The following is a 17,417-nucleotide window of genomic DNA, read 5'->3' on the forward strand; positions in this document are numbered from 1 at the left end:
TGTGAATGTTTCCTTTGATGTTCACCTGTAATCTCCTTTTTCAGCTCTTCAGGGACTAACGGTGCTTTGTATTAGATCTCTTACACAGCATCTGCTCTGAACCTGCCTGCCTCAGTTTAGCTGAACCCATCAACTTACAACGTAGCCTTGGTCAAACTCCCCAGATAAGCCTTTCCCCATCCTTTATTCTATTTTATTTCAAGTATTTGAACAGAACACTGTTGAGGAAGTGAAATAGCAAATGGCTCCTAGAAGGAACAAGCACATAGAAGTGACAGACTCGATAGAACACACTATGGGTTGCACTCAGAGCACGTCTCAAACCAGGCTATGACACAGCACGACTACTGAGTGTACCTGAGATGACAATGCCTGTGAAATATCAGTATGCAGAAATGCAGGGCCCTTACTGATCACTCTGGACATGCACCAACTTCTTTATAAGCATATCAGATGTATGCCCTACCAGTTTGCTGAATTGGGCATGTCAAAGTCTGCATGTACCAACCAGATGCACGTGTATTTCCCAGGCACAGTCAGCTGTACTGCAGACACGGGCACACAGGGACGGACACCTGGCCAAGGGTGACTTTGTTTTTGGAGTAACACACATAAAGCCAGATATAGACAGGTATAGGGAGGCAGCTAAGCATAACTGACCACAGAATAGACACATGGCTAATTACAGTTAGTGACAGCAAAAGGAATCATTTCAGTGGGAAGCTTTTGGAAGAGGGCAAAAAGTATTAGGCAGGGTTCAACGGGCTTTCAGGTGGAGACTGGGGAGTTCAGAGAATACAGGTGAATCTTCAGTGAGTTGTATTTCTCTTACTCTCTAGTCTCATTCATATATCAGACATTTGACTGACATTCTATGCTTTTGCAAAGCAGTTTCACTTTTCTGTACTAAAAATGCGTTGCTAACTATTAACGGTCTAATTAAGTTATAGTAATAAGTTATTTAATCAGTAACAAGAATTAACTGTCTATTTCTAGTGCATCTATTCATAATCCAAGGGAAAAAAAATGCAATACTGATTATTTTCATTCTGCTCTGCAAATAAGTGTTCTGGAGGCACAGTCATGAGCACACAAAGGACCTACCATCCAGTAATACCAGCAAAAGCAGTACTGGAGAAAAATGTTATAAACTAGACCTCTCAATACTTTTAAGTGCAAGTGATTCTAGCATATTGAATTTGGATGCTTTGTTGATTTATATGGAAAAGAATTTCGTGTCTCCTAGCAGGTGGCTATTATCAGCTGTCACTGGTGTTAATTCATACACAATTTTCCACTGAATATTAAACATCAAAACTAATTTCTACTGTACACTAAGCTATTTTACACTCCTATGGCATATGAATGTAAAATAGTTGTATTCCTCTTTTTTTTCTAGGTGGTTTAAAATATTTTCAATTTTCAGGTAAATCATAACAAGGTCCACAGAGGAACAAACCAAACTGAAATCGAAAATTAATAAAGCTGCAGGACTTCTTAACATGTTCTTATTTCTACTGGGTTGCAGAAGCCATACTGTTTCCTATCAATTGAGCAGATCCATTTTTCAGCCTTCTAGCTACACTTGCAGAATATTAGCAATGAATTTTAGTATAGCTGAAAATAAATATACAGCTTATATTCAGCAATGAAATGAAGCTGAAGTTAACAGTGAATTACTATGTAAGATTAGTTCTAGGAATGTAATCTGTACAGGTTCTTTGTCAGATTGATTTAGGCAGGCAGAGCTCGCTATTCTGAAGCATGCATCTCTATTTCAATTAAAAAATGTAGGGGAATAAAGTTGGCAAGAGGCAACACTAATTCCATGCCACCACCCTAAAACAGAATTGCTTCAGAATATTCGGAAAGACTCATAGTTGAAAGGAACAGAGGCTGCAGAAAAAGCTCAAGCACATAGTTACAACAATAACAAAGCGATTCATCTATGCCATGCAAGCACTCAGGTGTAAGGCTAAGAACAACAGAGTAGAACACAAAAGTTGTTTTAAATGTGCAGTATCAGTTCCCCTTTGAAGAGTCAAATATGCTCAGGTTTGCCTTCATCCCCATCATTATCTGGCAGCCACCACACCAATAGCAAGTGGCTCCTGCAGCCACAAAGCTACTGCTGCTTGCTGGGTCATGCTGAAGAGCAGTGCAGGCAGCGTGCTCCTCCTGCCTGGGCCTGAGCATCACCTTCCAGGGTCAGCCTCCACCACCACCATGCCCGGGCTCTTGAGTCTGATCAGTCTTGGAAGCTGCTGTAACACTATGAAGGTACAATAAACTACAAGAAACACCAGGTGATTACAATAGATCTGAGTACCGGATGTCCAGGTAAACATATCTTGGGTGTGGCTGACAGTGCAACAGATCCTGCACCTTTAAAACTTGAAAAAGCAAGTAAAGAACAGTCACCTAAACCTACACTACAGCATATGAATAAAAATGTATATATTGAAAAAGGCTAAATATATATATATCAGGATATATATATTTACAAAGAGAGATATAACGCATATTTGACATGTTATTTTACAGCACGTAGGAACATCTAATAAACGTGCCTTGTAATTCTGTAGACACAAATGTTTGGTGTCATTACAATTGAGATATCTCTTTATATGGGCCATATTCATATCTCAGTCATACTGGTGTAAATCTGAACCATTTCCATCATCTGTTGACTGTGGATTGATTCTGGTTTAAACTAGCGTAACTGAGATGATTTAACCTCTTGCTTTATAAATTTAGCAAAAAAAAAAAAAAAATTTAAGCTGGCAATAATTTTTTTTTTCTCCCAGAAGTATTCAGCATATACAAGCAAATAAGCTACAATGTAGCATAGTACAAAACATGTTGTTTTGATCAGTGCATCAAAATCAAACTAGTTTGTTCTGCTGAATAATCCAAAATTAAGACTAGACTTAGGTCTAATAAGGTATTTGTCACAAGCAAGAAAATAAGCATAATATTTTCCTCTCTCTCTTTTTGATCTAAGAAAATTTCACTTATCAGTCCTATATGCATTATCTAGTGTAATAGGATATCATTTTCTCAATATTTATTTTGTTATTGTTTGTTGTCCTTCAATGACATTATAATTGCAAAATGTAGTAATTTCATTTCTTTGGTTCCTGACAATCTAGAAAGACCAACAGGCACAGAGAACAGCACAGTGCAAAGTTTGTCAGACTGACCGCCAGCTGGAGGGACAACTTGGTCAAGTAATTTCATGCTCGTTTTCTTCCATATTTTCTTTATAACTGCTCTAAGTTCTTCATTTGCTTGCTCTAGGTTACCTGTGGCAATGAAACAGAAAAAGGGAGGATGGCAATTATGGTTCAACCAGCTGCAACGAATGAGCCTTTGGATATTAATTAGCTGTATACAATTAAAGACTGTGACAGGGATCCTTTGTGGCAAACCTAAGCTCTGTCATGTAACAACAATAATACAACAACTAAAGAGAAGAAAGGGCATAAGACAACAAGTTCTTGGTGCTTTCAAATCAGTCTCTGGAGCACTGCAGAGGTCAACTGTGATTTACAGACCTTGGCCTCACTCTGTCACTCCTTACGCTTAAGCTGTCCAGAAAGTGCCAACTTGCTCTTTACAAGCCACTTCTTTCTTGATCCAAAGCTGAGCCTTTATTTGCTTAATCATAGTAATTACTCAGTTGTACAGGCTTGAAAATTCAGGCAACTGAGTACTGAGCAGTTTTTCATCTCTTGCAGTGCTCACCTAAACCACAGTGATGCCTGAGGGGGCTTAACCTAAGTTTGCTGTTGACAGTGGAACTCAAATTCTGCTGAGAAGAAGATAGAGGAGTAACAGAATGGGAAAAAAGGTAAAAAAAGTATGAAAACAGAAAGAAAATTATCTGAAACATATCACTATTTTTAAAAGCTTTTCCCTCTTTGATGGAAATTACAGAAATCCATTCAACCCAGTCAGAACTGGCCTCAACCAGACTGGGGATGTTTTCAAGAATGCAAAAGCTGCAGTTGCACCAGTGTAGGATCCAAGGCACCAAGCTAAAAGGTAGTGAGAAAGGAGCATTTTGGTTGGGCAGGAAGGGGAAGTCATTCATTCCTTACAGTAGAACTCCTGTTGTGCCCCTGCTGCACATTTTTATCTGATCAGATGAAAGCATAGAATAATTTCTACAATATCCTGGGCTGTGGCCTCACTATCCCTTTCCTTTCATTTTCTAGCAAATGATTACTAGCAACAATGAACAAAACCCACGATCCCAAAGCAAATCAGATCCAGTGAGACCAAGGTACCTTTACTCATGTCCAACAAAATGAATAAATTGTAACTTTTCCTCACTGTACCTTGTGACAAGTCCAGAAAGGTTTTACAGCAAAGAACCTTACCTTCTGTTTTTATCTTTAGAGCAGTCCTAACCAGAGCAAACAAAGTAGCATTGAACATGACGGTTCCATCACTGTTTAGTGGCATATTCATGGCTACTAACCTCTGAAAATGAGAAGAGGAAAACAAATTTTGACACTGCTTTGTTTGAAAAACACCTTAAGTAATGTTAACTTTTGAAAACCTCATGTATTCAAACAATAATATTAGTGAGAGGCATACAAATTATATAAGTTCTCCAAAAAAAAGTTGAGTCCTCCACCCTAGCTGTGTATAATAGGCAGTCAAAATCGCTTCTTTCTGGCATTAATCACATGCATACTCACACAAAAACTAAAACTGTCCAGTTTTCATGAGCTGTTTATTTAGGCAATTTTCAAACATCCAAGCTCAGTCCTTGACTATGACTGTAAGCCACACTGTGCAAGTATTAAGGACAAAAGCAGTTATTTAAGAGCATGCACTCCAGTTTCAGTCACATTCCAGGTTTCCCAGGGGTTCCTCGTGCTCCCTAAAGAACCACAGCACCAGGCCTGTCTTGCACTTCTCAGGTAGCTCTTTAGTCCTTCCGTGCATCTCCTGTGCCACCTACACTGAACTACTGGGAAGGGGTTTTTCTCTTTGGGTTAGTGTTCATCTTTTAGAGCAGCACTGCTGTGACCCTGTCTGTCAAAAGAATACTATTTAATCTATCAGAATCTTTTCCTAACGTCCGACCTGGATTTTCTTCTATTCCAGTTTAAAAGCATTACTCAATGAATAGTTCATCTTAACATACAGGTTTGCTTTAAGTCCACCTTGTGACATTCTATTCCAACCCAGTGGGCTGTATGTCAACTTACCTATTTTTAAAACAGATATACAAGAAATCCAAACAACAATACTGTTGTAACAATCCTTTAATTAAAAGGCTTGATCTTATTCCCACTGAAATTGCTAAACCCACAATATCAGCAGTTCTGAGGTTCTCAAATAATATAGTAATCATTCATCTCCTTTGTGCTGCTTTTCAACTTTTATATTAAAATACAGTTAAAATCACCTCAAAATCACACATTTTGCCTGACAGAGTCTGTATCATTTTAAATTCCCATTAATCTTCTGTCTTCTCACTTACTGCTACATATCATATTACACACCATTATTCACTTCAGCTTGGTTTATCATCTTTCAGTGCCCATCCTACAATCTCATTTCTATGTTTAACGTGGAGAAAAATTCTCATGAATGCGACTGTAAAAGCACTGTATCAAAACTTTATTGTCAATTAAAGCAAACTACCACCCTCTTCTCCCTGAGACTGAAGAGAAATCAGAAATGTCACTGGGCTGAAGTAGTGAGACAGGCCACCAGAAATGCTGGGATGAGGTAGCTCAGACAATAACAGACTAATAACAGATACACACATTGATCCCTATCACTTAGATCCTCTATGAAGAGCTTTGCATTGGTGGCAAGTACTCAAATGAGTGCATAGAAAGAAATGACCTTAATTTTGCTGGTTTAACTTAAGCCTGGAAAAAAACCCAACAAACAAACAGGAAAACTTGAGAGTGAATGAAACCTTGTGAAAAGACAGGATTACTTGTGCACATGTAATAAATATGGGCCAGAACTGCATGAACTGCAAGAGAAAGCAAGACCTACCTTGCAGGCCACTCGGTGAGGACATAACTTGCCAAAACCAAGTGGTGGCTGGATGCGCCTCAGTAATGTAACCACATCAAGATGCTTTATCCTTCCCCTGGAACCAACACACATCAGTTACCAAACATCCACTCCCCCAGAATATACTATGTTCTGCTTTTATTGTTTTTACCAAATAAATCATATCAGAGAAATGATCTAACTTACTTTGCTTCAGGGTCATATTCTGACCATATCCTTTTGAATTCATCCAAATGATGGGGACCCAGAATAGACCAGTCACGTGTCAAATAATCAAAATTATCCATAATAACAGCCACAAACAAGTTTATAATCTAAAGGGGAGAAAAAAGTAATTAAGAACAATCTGTCTTGATCCTTTTGCACTTATTTTTTTTAAAATTCAGTAGGTAGAGTAGGTTAAGATTCTGTTTGGAAAAATATAACCTTGCCAAAATGTTTTGGATATGGGATTTTCAATCATTCTCTCAACTCACAGCTCTTAATCCAGAAGAAAGTCAAAATGCCTAAAGCTCATTTCTGTTAATAAGCAAAAGCTAAACTCACCAGAAATGCACAAAGCATGTAAAAACTGATAAAATAAATGATGGCAAAATTGCTTCCACATGTGTATTCTTCCCCTGGATTATAATCGGATTCTGGATCACAGCGTTTTCCAGGCAAACATGCCAGCATGATTTCCTGCCAGGCTTCTCCAGTGGCACACCTTTATAAGGTCACAAAGATAAAATGAGAATTATTTGATCAAAATGCATTAAAGATGTATTAATTTGTAAAGCTCCGACAAAATGCTGGGAGCTGCACCGGTGCAAATGTGAAGCCAGAAGAACATTTCAGAGCAGGAACTAGGTAAAAGAAATACAGAGCAAGTTTTAGAACTGACAAGCATACATCTGACATTGCAGACACATTTTATAAGGTTAACTAATGCACCATAAGGGTTCCATGTCATTCTCTCTCCTTGCTCCAGGAAGCATTCCTGGCAAATGGTTACCTTCTTCTTAAACTCTCCACTGATGGAGATTGTACAATCCCCCCCATCAAGATTTAGCCACCTTTGCCATCATAAAGTTTTTCCTGCTGCTTATCTGGTATTTCCTTTCTGCAAGTTACACCCTCTACTGTTTGTCAGCTCCTCAGTAAATGTAAAGAACAGTTTATTTCGTTATGTTTGTAACAGCTTTTCATTTCTTCCAACTGTCCCACTAGTTGTACTTGTAATGATTTCAGTAAGGGCACAATCTTTTTCCCCTTTCCCAATACTCCCACAGTGATATCAGGGCTGACTATGTTTGGGCTCTACCTGGACCATTACTGCACAAATGAGGTGTTTCACAACAGCTGCAATAAGTTTAGCTCTGTATCACATCATCAAACCCCTGCTGTGCCCATGGACACTCAGCATACAGACAGAGAGAGGATGGGTTTGTTAAACTGAACTGATTGTCACCTGCAAACACATTTTGAACATTTTCCATAGATCTATGAAATGAGATGCATTCAGTAAGAGTTAAGGTTTACTCACCTGAAGAGAAGAAGCACAGCTTGGGGGAAAGTCTGAAAATTGTTGTTTCTGTTTATTTGATTGTTGTCCCTCATGGCCACTTTTCCAAATACCTACAATAAACCAGGATTTTGACTTTCATTCCAGTGATGTGTGCTGACAGAGGCTGTAGGCCTTGCAGATTAAACTTGCTTCAGAATGTATGAAAAACACTTTCACAGACACACTTTCATTAAACTTTAGATTTGTCAAGATAGTGATTTTTACGTTACTCTGAAGGCACTGCCTTACATACAGCACCACTATCAAAGGAATGCTTCAATGAGCACCTTAGGAAACAAGTCTCAGACAAGACTGTACTGTTTTTTAATCCTAAAACAACTGTATAATTACCTGCATCCCAATGACAGCATAGATGAAGAACAGCATGGCAATCAGGAGGGCAACGTAAGGCAGAGCCTAGAAACGGGACAGGTGCATTGTCTTTTAATAACTTCACTAGACAGTTTCTATTTCCATTTATAAAAATAATTTCTCTCTACAACACAGACTTTTCCAAGTGGTTTTTTTCCTCTGCAAGTGCTTAAAACATTATTACCTGTCACTCTGAATACTCTGCTGCATAGAATGAACACAAGCTTCATTGTATTTTAAATTATTTCTGCCAGCAATCCAGAGGGAGGAATCACCTTTAGTGGTTTTAATTTTATTTTCATTACTGATTCTGACAACACAAAGAGACTTTATTCTATACAGTTACAGAGTTCTATTAACTTCACCTTCATCAGTTTTCAGGAGCAATGATTCAAGTATCTGTTACACTTGAAATTGGTTTCGTATAAAAAATAGGTTAAATTCTTCTTTTCTAATCATCTAATAAAATGTGTGGCAGCGTGAGATCTACGTATGTCAAACTTATCCTACCCTTTTTAAATATACCAAATATTTTTTTAGGAAGAACCACAGAAATCTCACAGTAACAGCTATTATTAAATGACAAAGAATGACCCTCAGCCTCCCTGAAGTAACTGGTGAAGTTCACTTTGGCATTAACATGGAAATATATTTACATATATTTGATATCACTGATAATTTTTTTTTTTTTTTGCACTCTACAGGGTATTTCTTCGTAAAATTTGGTGTATACACAGTTATAATTATTAAGCAAATTTAAACCAATTTTGCTAACCTGGAATGACTTGATAAATGTCCACAGTAAAGTTCTGATTCCTTCTCCTCTGCTGAGCAGCTTCACCAACCTCATGACCCGGAAGAGACGGAAAAAAGTGATGGAGATCCTAGCGCTGTCCTCAGAGTTCTGAAGAGCATCATGGAGAAGTCAAACCAAATACAAACTCAAACATGCAACACTTCCAGAAAAACAACATAAAATGCAAAGGTGGAAAAGGTAAGATTTGAAAAATGTATCTTGAGGGCCTGTTCACCTTGATAACCATGATATGAAAGGAAAAATTACATGCTGAAAACACAGGACCTGTAGAAATGCTTCACACATCACATGCATTTCCAAGTTTTCTGGTTTGTTAATAGGATCATATTGGGTTTGTTTGTAGTAGACTTCAATAGAACACTGACAATGAATGCAAACCACTGCATAACACCTTTGCAGTAAGACAATTATGAAAAATACAGAAAAAATTGGTGGAAAAAAGACATGGTAAAAAGAATAAACTCAAGTAGAGGTAAAACCACTGGGGTCAGTTTACTGATCTTACCCCAGACTCATCAGTTGTGACTGTTTCAGTTGGCTTTGGCTTTAAGAAATTAAGAACATTAAATATTAAAATCAAATAAAAGATCAAAAAAGTCAGCTTAACCATAAATAAAATGTAGAACATTTTTCATTTCCAAATGTAAATGAACATCTTTCAACTCAATAACATCCTGAACAAAACATTAATATCCTTATAAAACCATCCTCTTAGCATTTCATGTTGGTTGACTCATACTAAAACATTGCTAGCTGACTCATACTAAAATCTGCTAGTATAAAACATGATTAAAAGACTTGACAGGAAATAAATACAAAATAAAATATCTGCTCCTATGTAAGCCAAACAAAATTAGCCATCAACTTCCATAAATTGTATGAAATTATAGCAGTAAGCCCAACTAAAACTCCAAAACAAAGCTTTGGGGTCAAACTAGCCTTTTGAGGTCCCTTTTCTGCTGTGCTCTTTTTGAAGATTAATTACTCCATCACTGGAATCTAACCATAATTGTGTTTTATATCACATCAGGAGCTCCCTTAAAGCAAAGTTAATTCACTTGAGATTACTCAGTGATGGAACACTGGGTTTTGCAGTGCTTTATAAGGACACATTTTCACTCTGCCAAAGTGACAGACAAACATTTCTAGCACAAGGCCAGGAAGGTTAACGCTTCCCCAGCAGTGGAAATGAGAAGGCAATACTTGAACTCTCTCACCATCTACAAAGTACTCATATACCTGAGCTGATGTAACAGGATCAGGCATGGAGAAGGGGCTTCAGGACTCAATTGACCCTTTTAGAACAGGTCTGTGCAAGCCTCGGGAGCTACAAGGGTGGCACACACCAACTTGTTGTTCACAAAGCCAAACTCTGTGTCCTGTGGAGAATAATCTCAGTTTTTTCTTTTTAATCTCTCTGTCTGACTTTGGGAGAAACTGTCCCAATATCCCAAATGGTCTGACACTTTGCACAGCAGCTGGCAAAGCTTAGAGGACCAACGTTCTGTGCTTGCTTGTGCACTGAGAGATTTGCAGCAGCTTCTTCCAAAGTTAAACAGAAGTCTTTAAAAACATTTATTGCATTAGAACAAATGGAATTCTGGACGTTTGATTCAAGTGATGGGTCTTACCCTCTTGCCTAAAATATCCTTCTTTTAAAACCTTTCAACAATTCCTGTCACATAGATGAACATGATGCCACCTCAGTGCTGCTTCCAACATACTGTGGATGCATCTGTCACACTCAATGCCACACTTCTACTAAAATCTCAAGTGTTGCTGTTACTCAAGATAAAACTTGAGGAGAAGGAAGGGAAAAGAGAGGAGCTGATTCTGCTGAAAATGTATTATATAAACATACTATGGTAAAAAAAAAAACAGTAAGAGGTAGCACTTTTTAAAAATCAGATCATTATTAAAACACTAATTGTTTTCTCCCTTATATTTTTTCAAAACATATATAATAGAAAGGCATCACAAGGGAAAAATGAGGTAAAAATAACCTTTTGCTCAAGTACATGCAATCTACTTATACATACATCACTGCCCTGCCAGGAATCACGAGATTATGAAACAAAGACTCTTAAAACTGTTTAAAGAATTATTACTAAATTTATGAATTAAAATAGGCATACCCCAGATCTCCTCATTAAACTTTATTAAGCAGAGTATTCGTAAAATCAGCTGAAACATCTAAACTTTCTAAGAACTTATATAAAATACACAGAAAATACGCTGCCAATTAAAAACATCTGCTTCATTAGAAATTCCCTGCATATTTCAACAATTTCAAATAAACCTATCAAAATATAATTAAGGAGAAAATCATTATCACAAACATCATAAATTTCAAAATACCACAAAAAATGGAAACAATCTTGCGAAGTTGCCTACCTACCTCCATCCCAAACCTGCACTATTGACTTTTTAATACAGAAAAAAAATTCGTTTAATCTTAAAATTTAAAAAAAAAAGGGTTTCATTATACTTTCTGCAGATGAAGCCTGAAATGTCATATTAATCTCTGGAGACTGACTCATGTTGAGCTTTATACTGTCTTAAATAGTGAGCAAATTACTTAAGTAACATTCAGTATTTTGCATCATCAAAGAACAAAGTATTTGACAGATACAGATCAGACTGAATTACAGTATCATCACAAACTGAAACTTAAAAATGAAGTAAAATGCTGGGTTTGGCATTTAGGAGTTTTTCCCACTAGCTTTTATAGGAGCAGGATTGGGCCCCAAATAAGCTAGGAACAGTATTAGGATAGCAATATGTAATGGGAGAGATTATAACAGAAAAAGGATACTTTGGTCCTACATAGTATTTAATCACTTTTCCAAAACAAAAAAATAATGAGTTTATATTATGACTTGGTTATGAAAAAAACCCTCACAAAAGGAAAAGTTGGTTAAAAAAAAGTTTTTCTATGTATTACTATCTTAATAATTATTTCATTCTCACTTTTTATTACCCAAACTAAACGAACAGTTCTACTGCAGGTACTCAGCAATGATGATCCCTCCACTTTTTTTGGCTGAAGGTCACTGAATGTATTTCTGTGTGCACAGTGGTGTATGCCCAGGACCGACTAACACACAGTCCTCTCACAAATCCCTCTTTCTCAGCTTCTTTGGACTAAGCAGTCCTAATTGCATGTTTCTGATGGCTGATCTGACGCTGCTGGGAAGTGTTAGGATGTCATATCCAAGAGATTACCAATTACAGACACTGGAAAAGTGCAAGCCAGTAATGAAAAACACTCTGATCACAAAAAGTAAATTGTGCATTAATACCAAGGTGGAGATAGATGCTAGAAACAAAATATGAACATGAACACCTCACACCAGAGGAGTTTTTTCTAATGGATCTGAAAGTATTCAACTTCTGCCCATCACTGGCCAAGTGTTTTGGGTTTGACATTTTAAATTAAATGTATCTATTTTTTTACCCTCTTTGGCATTTCCCTCTGATAATAAAGCAGCTTGGATTATGTTATTAATAGCAATTATAATGAAACTAATACAGTGATATACCTCAAAAAAAAACATTATTCATACTTATTTATAAAGGAAATGCTCCTTTAGGAGACAAAATTAGTTAATGGTTATGTGTGTCCATCCAGCACGAGGCAATGCTCAGATCTGGGCTACTCAGGTAAAGATAACACAATCTTCAGCAATAATAACAGACAGATTGACAAAAACAGAACATCTGCTTCCTGGAGATAAAGAAAATCATACAGTAACCAAACACACAACCTGATGTGCAACGTTGGGAATATCCTGAGCCTGTGCACTTGTCTGTAGGTGGTACATTTATGTATATGCAGAGGAAGTATTAAAATGGACTTGAGACTGAGCAAGAGGCAGGCTGAGCCCAGACTGTCTCTGTGGATGATGTCTGCTGACAAGAATGCAAATAAAAATATTTCCTGTGGTCAGAAAATCTACCTCCAGCCTCCTCTTTCCTCCCACCTTCCACCAATCATTCCAGTGCTTCAGGACTGGCTGGTGGTCATCGTTGGGATTTTTTTGTCCCCCATGGGACTGTGTGATTCCTAAGATGACAGATGTGATTCCAGGATCAGTGCTAGGAGTCTGGTAATGGGCACAGCTGGAATAAATGAACATCTCCTGCTCTCCCTGCTTGGCTCACCAACACCCTGCAACGAGGTGAATGAGGGCAGACGCTGCCTTCATTTTTCTACCTTTTCTGTCAGCCATGTGCCAGCCACACTCAGAGCCTGGGTCAGCACAGCACTTCATAACAATGGAATTTTAAGCCAATTCTTAAATACTTTAAATAGGCAGTAATATATGATTTTTCTTTTTTTAGTTAATCAAAGTGCAACAGAACAGCTTTCTTCCCCAAACAATCACAACCCTCTAAAAAGATTAACCCATGATCAACCTCAATTTCTGACTCACTGATTAAAATGTTTTCAACCTGCTACCATTTTTGGTCAAGTACTAATGCTGCTTGTGAAAAATTTAGCACATTTCCTAAGCAGGAACTCCTCATTACACCCTTGATATTGCAACAAATGTTCAAAATAAACATCCTGACTAAAAAGAACTTCGATGTCAAAACTGTGAACAGTGTGAAACAGATTGCATCATGCATTGGAAGCAAACAAAGTAGGTCTGTGCTTAAGAAAAAAATAAACATGGTGAAAAACAGTGGATATTAGTATATGGTGTTGGTCAAATGCTTCTTTTTAACAGATTGTGCCAAAGGGTCCAAGAGTATGCCAGAACAAATGAACATATAATGACAATGTCATCATCATTGCAAATATAGAAGGAAGCATCTGAATGACAAACACATATGATGATAACAGCATATACAGGAAAACATTCAGGTTGCCAAAATATCTCCAGAAATGTGTACTGTATGTGTGTCATATACACATACAATTTGTACAGAGAACAGTTACTGGAATTCAGATGTGTGGGCAAGTAATTTTCTCCACAGTCTTATTAGTTCTCTCTATATTCCCTGTTTAATGTGAACCAAATGCCCATAAACATAATTTAATAAACATTTTGAGTCAATGCGAAGAACCCCAGAGAAGATTAAAAAAATACCTTTTCCTTTTTAAAAGATGTATTTAAAACTCTAAGTTCATAACTAGCATGTTGCTGGCATATGGTGTTGTATGATAACTAAAAAATATTCAATTGTGCAATAAATAAATTATTAATGTTACCATCTTCAGGAAAGTAGCTCAGAAATTTATTTCCATCTCCAAATTAAATAATGCAACACAGTAGAGATTTCATATGGCAAGAAAACGTCATAATAATGAAAGCAAAGCCATATGAGAATGTATTTTCTGACCTATCCTTGAGCCTATAGAGATACATTTGCAAAAGTCTATAAAATATATTGACGGTATCCAAAAATATCAATAACTGCAACCAAAATCTAAGTTCTAACATATGATAGGGATGTTCTAACGTATGATAGGAAAGTTTTAACATATGATAGGGATGAATAAAGTGATATCATTTTGGAATGGGCTGCCCACGGAGGTGGTGGATTCACCGTCCCTGGAGGTTTTTAAGATGAGACTGGATGTGGCATCAGTGCCTTGGTTTGGTAACCACATCAGTGCTGGATCAAGGGTTGGACTTGATGATCTCAGAGGTCTTTTCCAATCTGGTTGTTTCTATGATTCTATCTAAACTGAATTGGACTGTTCTTGTTCAAAGTTGGAATCCAGAATCTCTTACAGGAGATAGAGACGAGGTTTTTACTCCACTCCTCCACGTAACCAAGGCCAGCTGTCCCACCAGTTACTGGGTGAGTGGGCAACTATGTAAAAATAAGCACCAGCCCTCCCAGAACACACTCCAGCAGCAGCCCAGCAAACCAACAGAGCATCCCATACCAATGATGGTGCTCCTTCTTGCCAAATGGCACAACATCCAGTTCTGGTTTTGCCGGACTTTTTTGATGTATGACACTGCTCCCAGTCCCTCTCAGCTGTTCCAGCAGTGTAAACGTTGAACAAGCTTCATGTGTTTACAATGATGGTTCAAGACAAACAGGTTTTCCTGAGGGACTCAGGATGAAGATATAAATGCTATTTGTTTAAGCCCTATTTCAGCAAAGAACCAGAATTTTACTTAATTTCTAGAATAAAATTAGCCCTATAGTGATGGCATTAAATGTTTGCACAAAAGAAGAGGAAAGTGATCTCTGCATTATTTTCTTGACATTTTGGCAGCACATGAATGGCTAAAGAAACTTATATAAAAAATGTGAATTAAAACCCTTGTAACCACTACTGCAAAAATGTGATCATGCTTCTAAATCATTCAGTGTTGGTCATACAAATGGTGTCTAAGCTGGCAAATAACATCATTTCTATACAGTCAGACCAGAATGAAACTTCTCTGTTATTTCCTTTTAATAACTTACTCATTTATTCAGATTTTATTTCAAATTTATTTATCTCTCATTGTCGTAAGTTATATATGTCCATCTCCCAAAATGGGCTGACAACACTTTGTGTCTCACAATCATTCCTCTGCTTCTTTAATTGACAAGGAACCATTTCTATGACCACCCAAGGTCTTGTATGTTATGTGAAACTTTTTGAAAACAAAAGGCCACAGAGCCCAAAAGTAATTATATAGGTTTTAGTAGTGGTTTTAATTTTTTTTGTTGCTATACCATATATACATATTTACTTATATATACTTGCCTCTAATAATTTCTAAAAATAAAATGAACATGAAAACCAATTAGGTTCATAAAAGAAGGTTGAAGGAAGGGATATTAAATGAAAGAGTAAATTAAGAAAAACAATCATAGAAAATGTTTTACTGCCAAAATATATGTTGCTCTGAGGTGGTTCATTTCTGGCATTGGTCAGGAGCCAGTCCTTGAGGATGCTGAGCAATCCTGTAAATTGCTTAACACAATAAACACTGACTTCCACAGGCACTAAAAATATTCAAAGCACAGTAATTTCCTGGATTATGTGTGAATGAATGGGAGGTTACTGGATCAGAAGAATCACCCTCAGGGCAGCATATATAAAGTGTTAAACATATAAAGTGTTAAAAAAAGTAAATGAACAATGAAATAAAAGAGATGACATATAATTTCCAGAATTGAATACTGAAATCAAGGTGACAGATAACTGGACAGTCCAACCCATTGCCTTGAAACAAATGGGTCAGATATAAACTTCTTGTACACCAGAAAGACTTGCTGGCCTTAGCAATGGATCTAAGGATACACAGTTAGACTGTCAGAATGACACTGAGCTGTTTCCAGAGCATGAGGCAATTATATATGTAACCCTAAAAGAATGTTTAGTTCCTATGGAGTACATTAAGTATTCCTGTTCTTTCAAGTCTTCTTTCACATTGATCAATTCAGATTGTTGTGCTCGTGCAATCAGAACTGCAACAAGATCTGAGTTGATGTCAGTGCTGTCACTGCTTCAGATCAGCCCTCAAACAAGGCTGAGCTTCCTCAGTTTAAGACTCCACAGTGGGAATTTTCACTGGTGCTATTCCAATTGTGTTTGAAATCCCCATTGAAAACAAAGTTTTGCCAGCATCTTAGCAGAGCTGTAGATTTCCCAGGATCACTGTCAGTGTCAGGTAACAAGTATAGGTGGAATGGCACAATCCAGAATGCCAAAAGAGACTAAGGAAAAGATTCTAAAATACTGAATTTGGATTACAGAAATTTACACAGAACTAATCAAGCAGGAATAATTCAGTAGAATCAATATAATAAAAGTAATAAAAATCTAAGAAATTTCCTTAGACACTCTGCAGTATTAACTCTTTCATGTTGAAAATGGGAAATCAAGCCCAAAAATATATTGAAACTGTAACACACTATTGACTTGAACAAACAAAGCACAGAAAAGTGGAAAGACCAGGAACAGACAATACTTAGTACACAAATAGTCTGCTGTGCAAAACTAAAGAAATCAAAGATGAGCCTTTTTCCTCCAGTGAGTATTGCATGAAAACTGAGAAATGACAGTGCTAGTTGTTGACTGTGTTTGTACTTATCCTGAAGATCACTACTTGATCTCCAGAATATTTTCAAGACAGCTGTGAGAATTACTAAAATGACAGTGTTCTTCCCAGCTGAAAGCTCAGCAGTGATCAGTTACAAGTAATGCTGTCAAATTAACACTGTCCATACAGTGTTAAATGCAGGGACATCTCCTTTGATCATGAAAGCACATCTGAGCTATCTTTCAACCTCTTCACATTCTGCAGTTATTAGGGAAAGCTACTCTAAATGCTTAGTCTTTTTACTCTTCTCAGACACTATGCTCATCTACACTATCGTGACAGGAGACGGTGGGTAAATTGTAAATACTCGAGCTGAAAGTCTCGGTCTAAACTTCCCAGGGAACAAAAAACCCTGAACAAAACCAAAGGAAAAGAAAAAAAAATCAAAAATAAATCAGAGGCAGCTTTTAAAAATCTAGTCCATGAAGAGTAACTATACTTTAAAAAATGTCTCAATGGGGCACTGCAATTCTGTGCTGACTGACCTTCCCTGGCAGCTCAAGTTCCTTCAGTTCATGGGAAGATCCATCACCCACTGAGAACTGAGTAAAATCAGTCTGAAATCTAA

General features: G+C 37.2%; 1 protein-coding gene across 10 annotated transcripts in view; it reads right to left on the reverse strand.

The window, feature by feature from the left end:
* Positions 1–17,417, reverse strand: part of CACNA1D (calcium voltage-gated channel subunit alpha1 D) — a 170,022-nt gene that overhangs the window by 24,219 nt on the left and 128,386 nt on the right. For 5 of the 10 annotated variants that reach the window (XM_051811506.1, XM_051811510.1, XM_051811507.1 and 2 more), the window contains 9 exons: positions 9,292–9,330; positions 8,745–8,873; positions 7,949–8,014; positions 7,577–7,668; positions 6,598–6,757; positions 6,238–6,365; positions 6,031–6,127; positions 4,386–4,488; positions 3,204–3,305 (listed from right to left, as the gene is read on the reverse strand). In XM_051811506.1, coding sequence (XP_051667466.1) covers positions 3,204–3,305; positions 4,386–4,488; positions 6,031–6,127; positions 6,238–6,365; positions 6,598–6,757; positions 7,577–7,668; positions 7,949–8,014; positions 8,745–8,873; positions 9,292–9,330 — 916 coding nt within the window. The remainder of the gene's footprint in view (positions 1–3,203; positions 3,306–4,385; positions 4,489–6,030; positions 6,128–6,237; positions 6,366–6,597; positions 6,758–7,576; positions 7,669–7,948; positions 8,015–8,744; positions 8,874–9,291; positions 9,331–17,417) is intronic. The other 5 variants (XM_051811514.1, XM_051811511.1, XM_051811513.1 and 2 more) reach the window with 1 other exon arrangement.

Source organism: Manacus candei, unplaced genomic scaffold (assembly GCF_025592945.1).
Source record: "Manacus candei isolate 608988 ecotype Guabito, Panama unplaced genomic scaffold, ASM2559294v1 h1tg000082l, whole genome shotgun sequence".
Classification (NCBI taxonomy): domain Eukaryota; kingdom Metazoa; phylum Chordata; class Aves; order Passeriformes; family Pipridae; genus Manacus; species Manacus candei.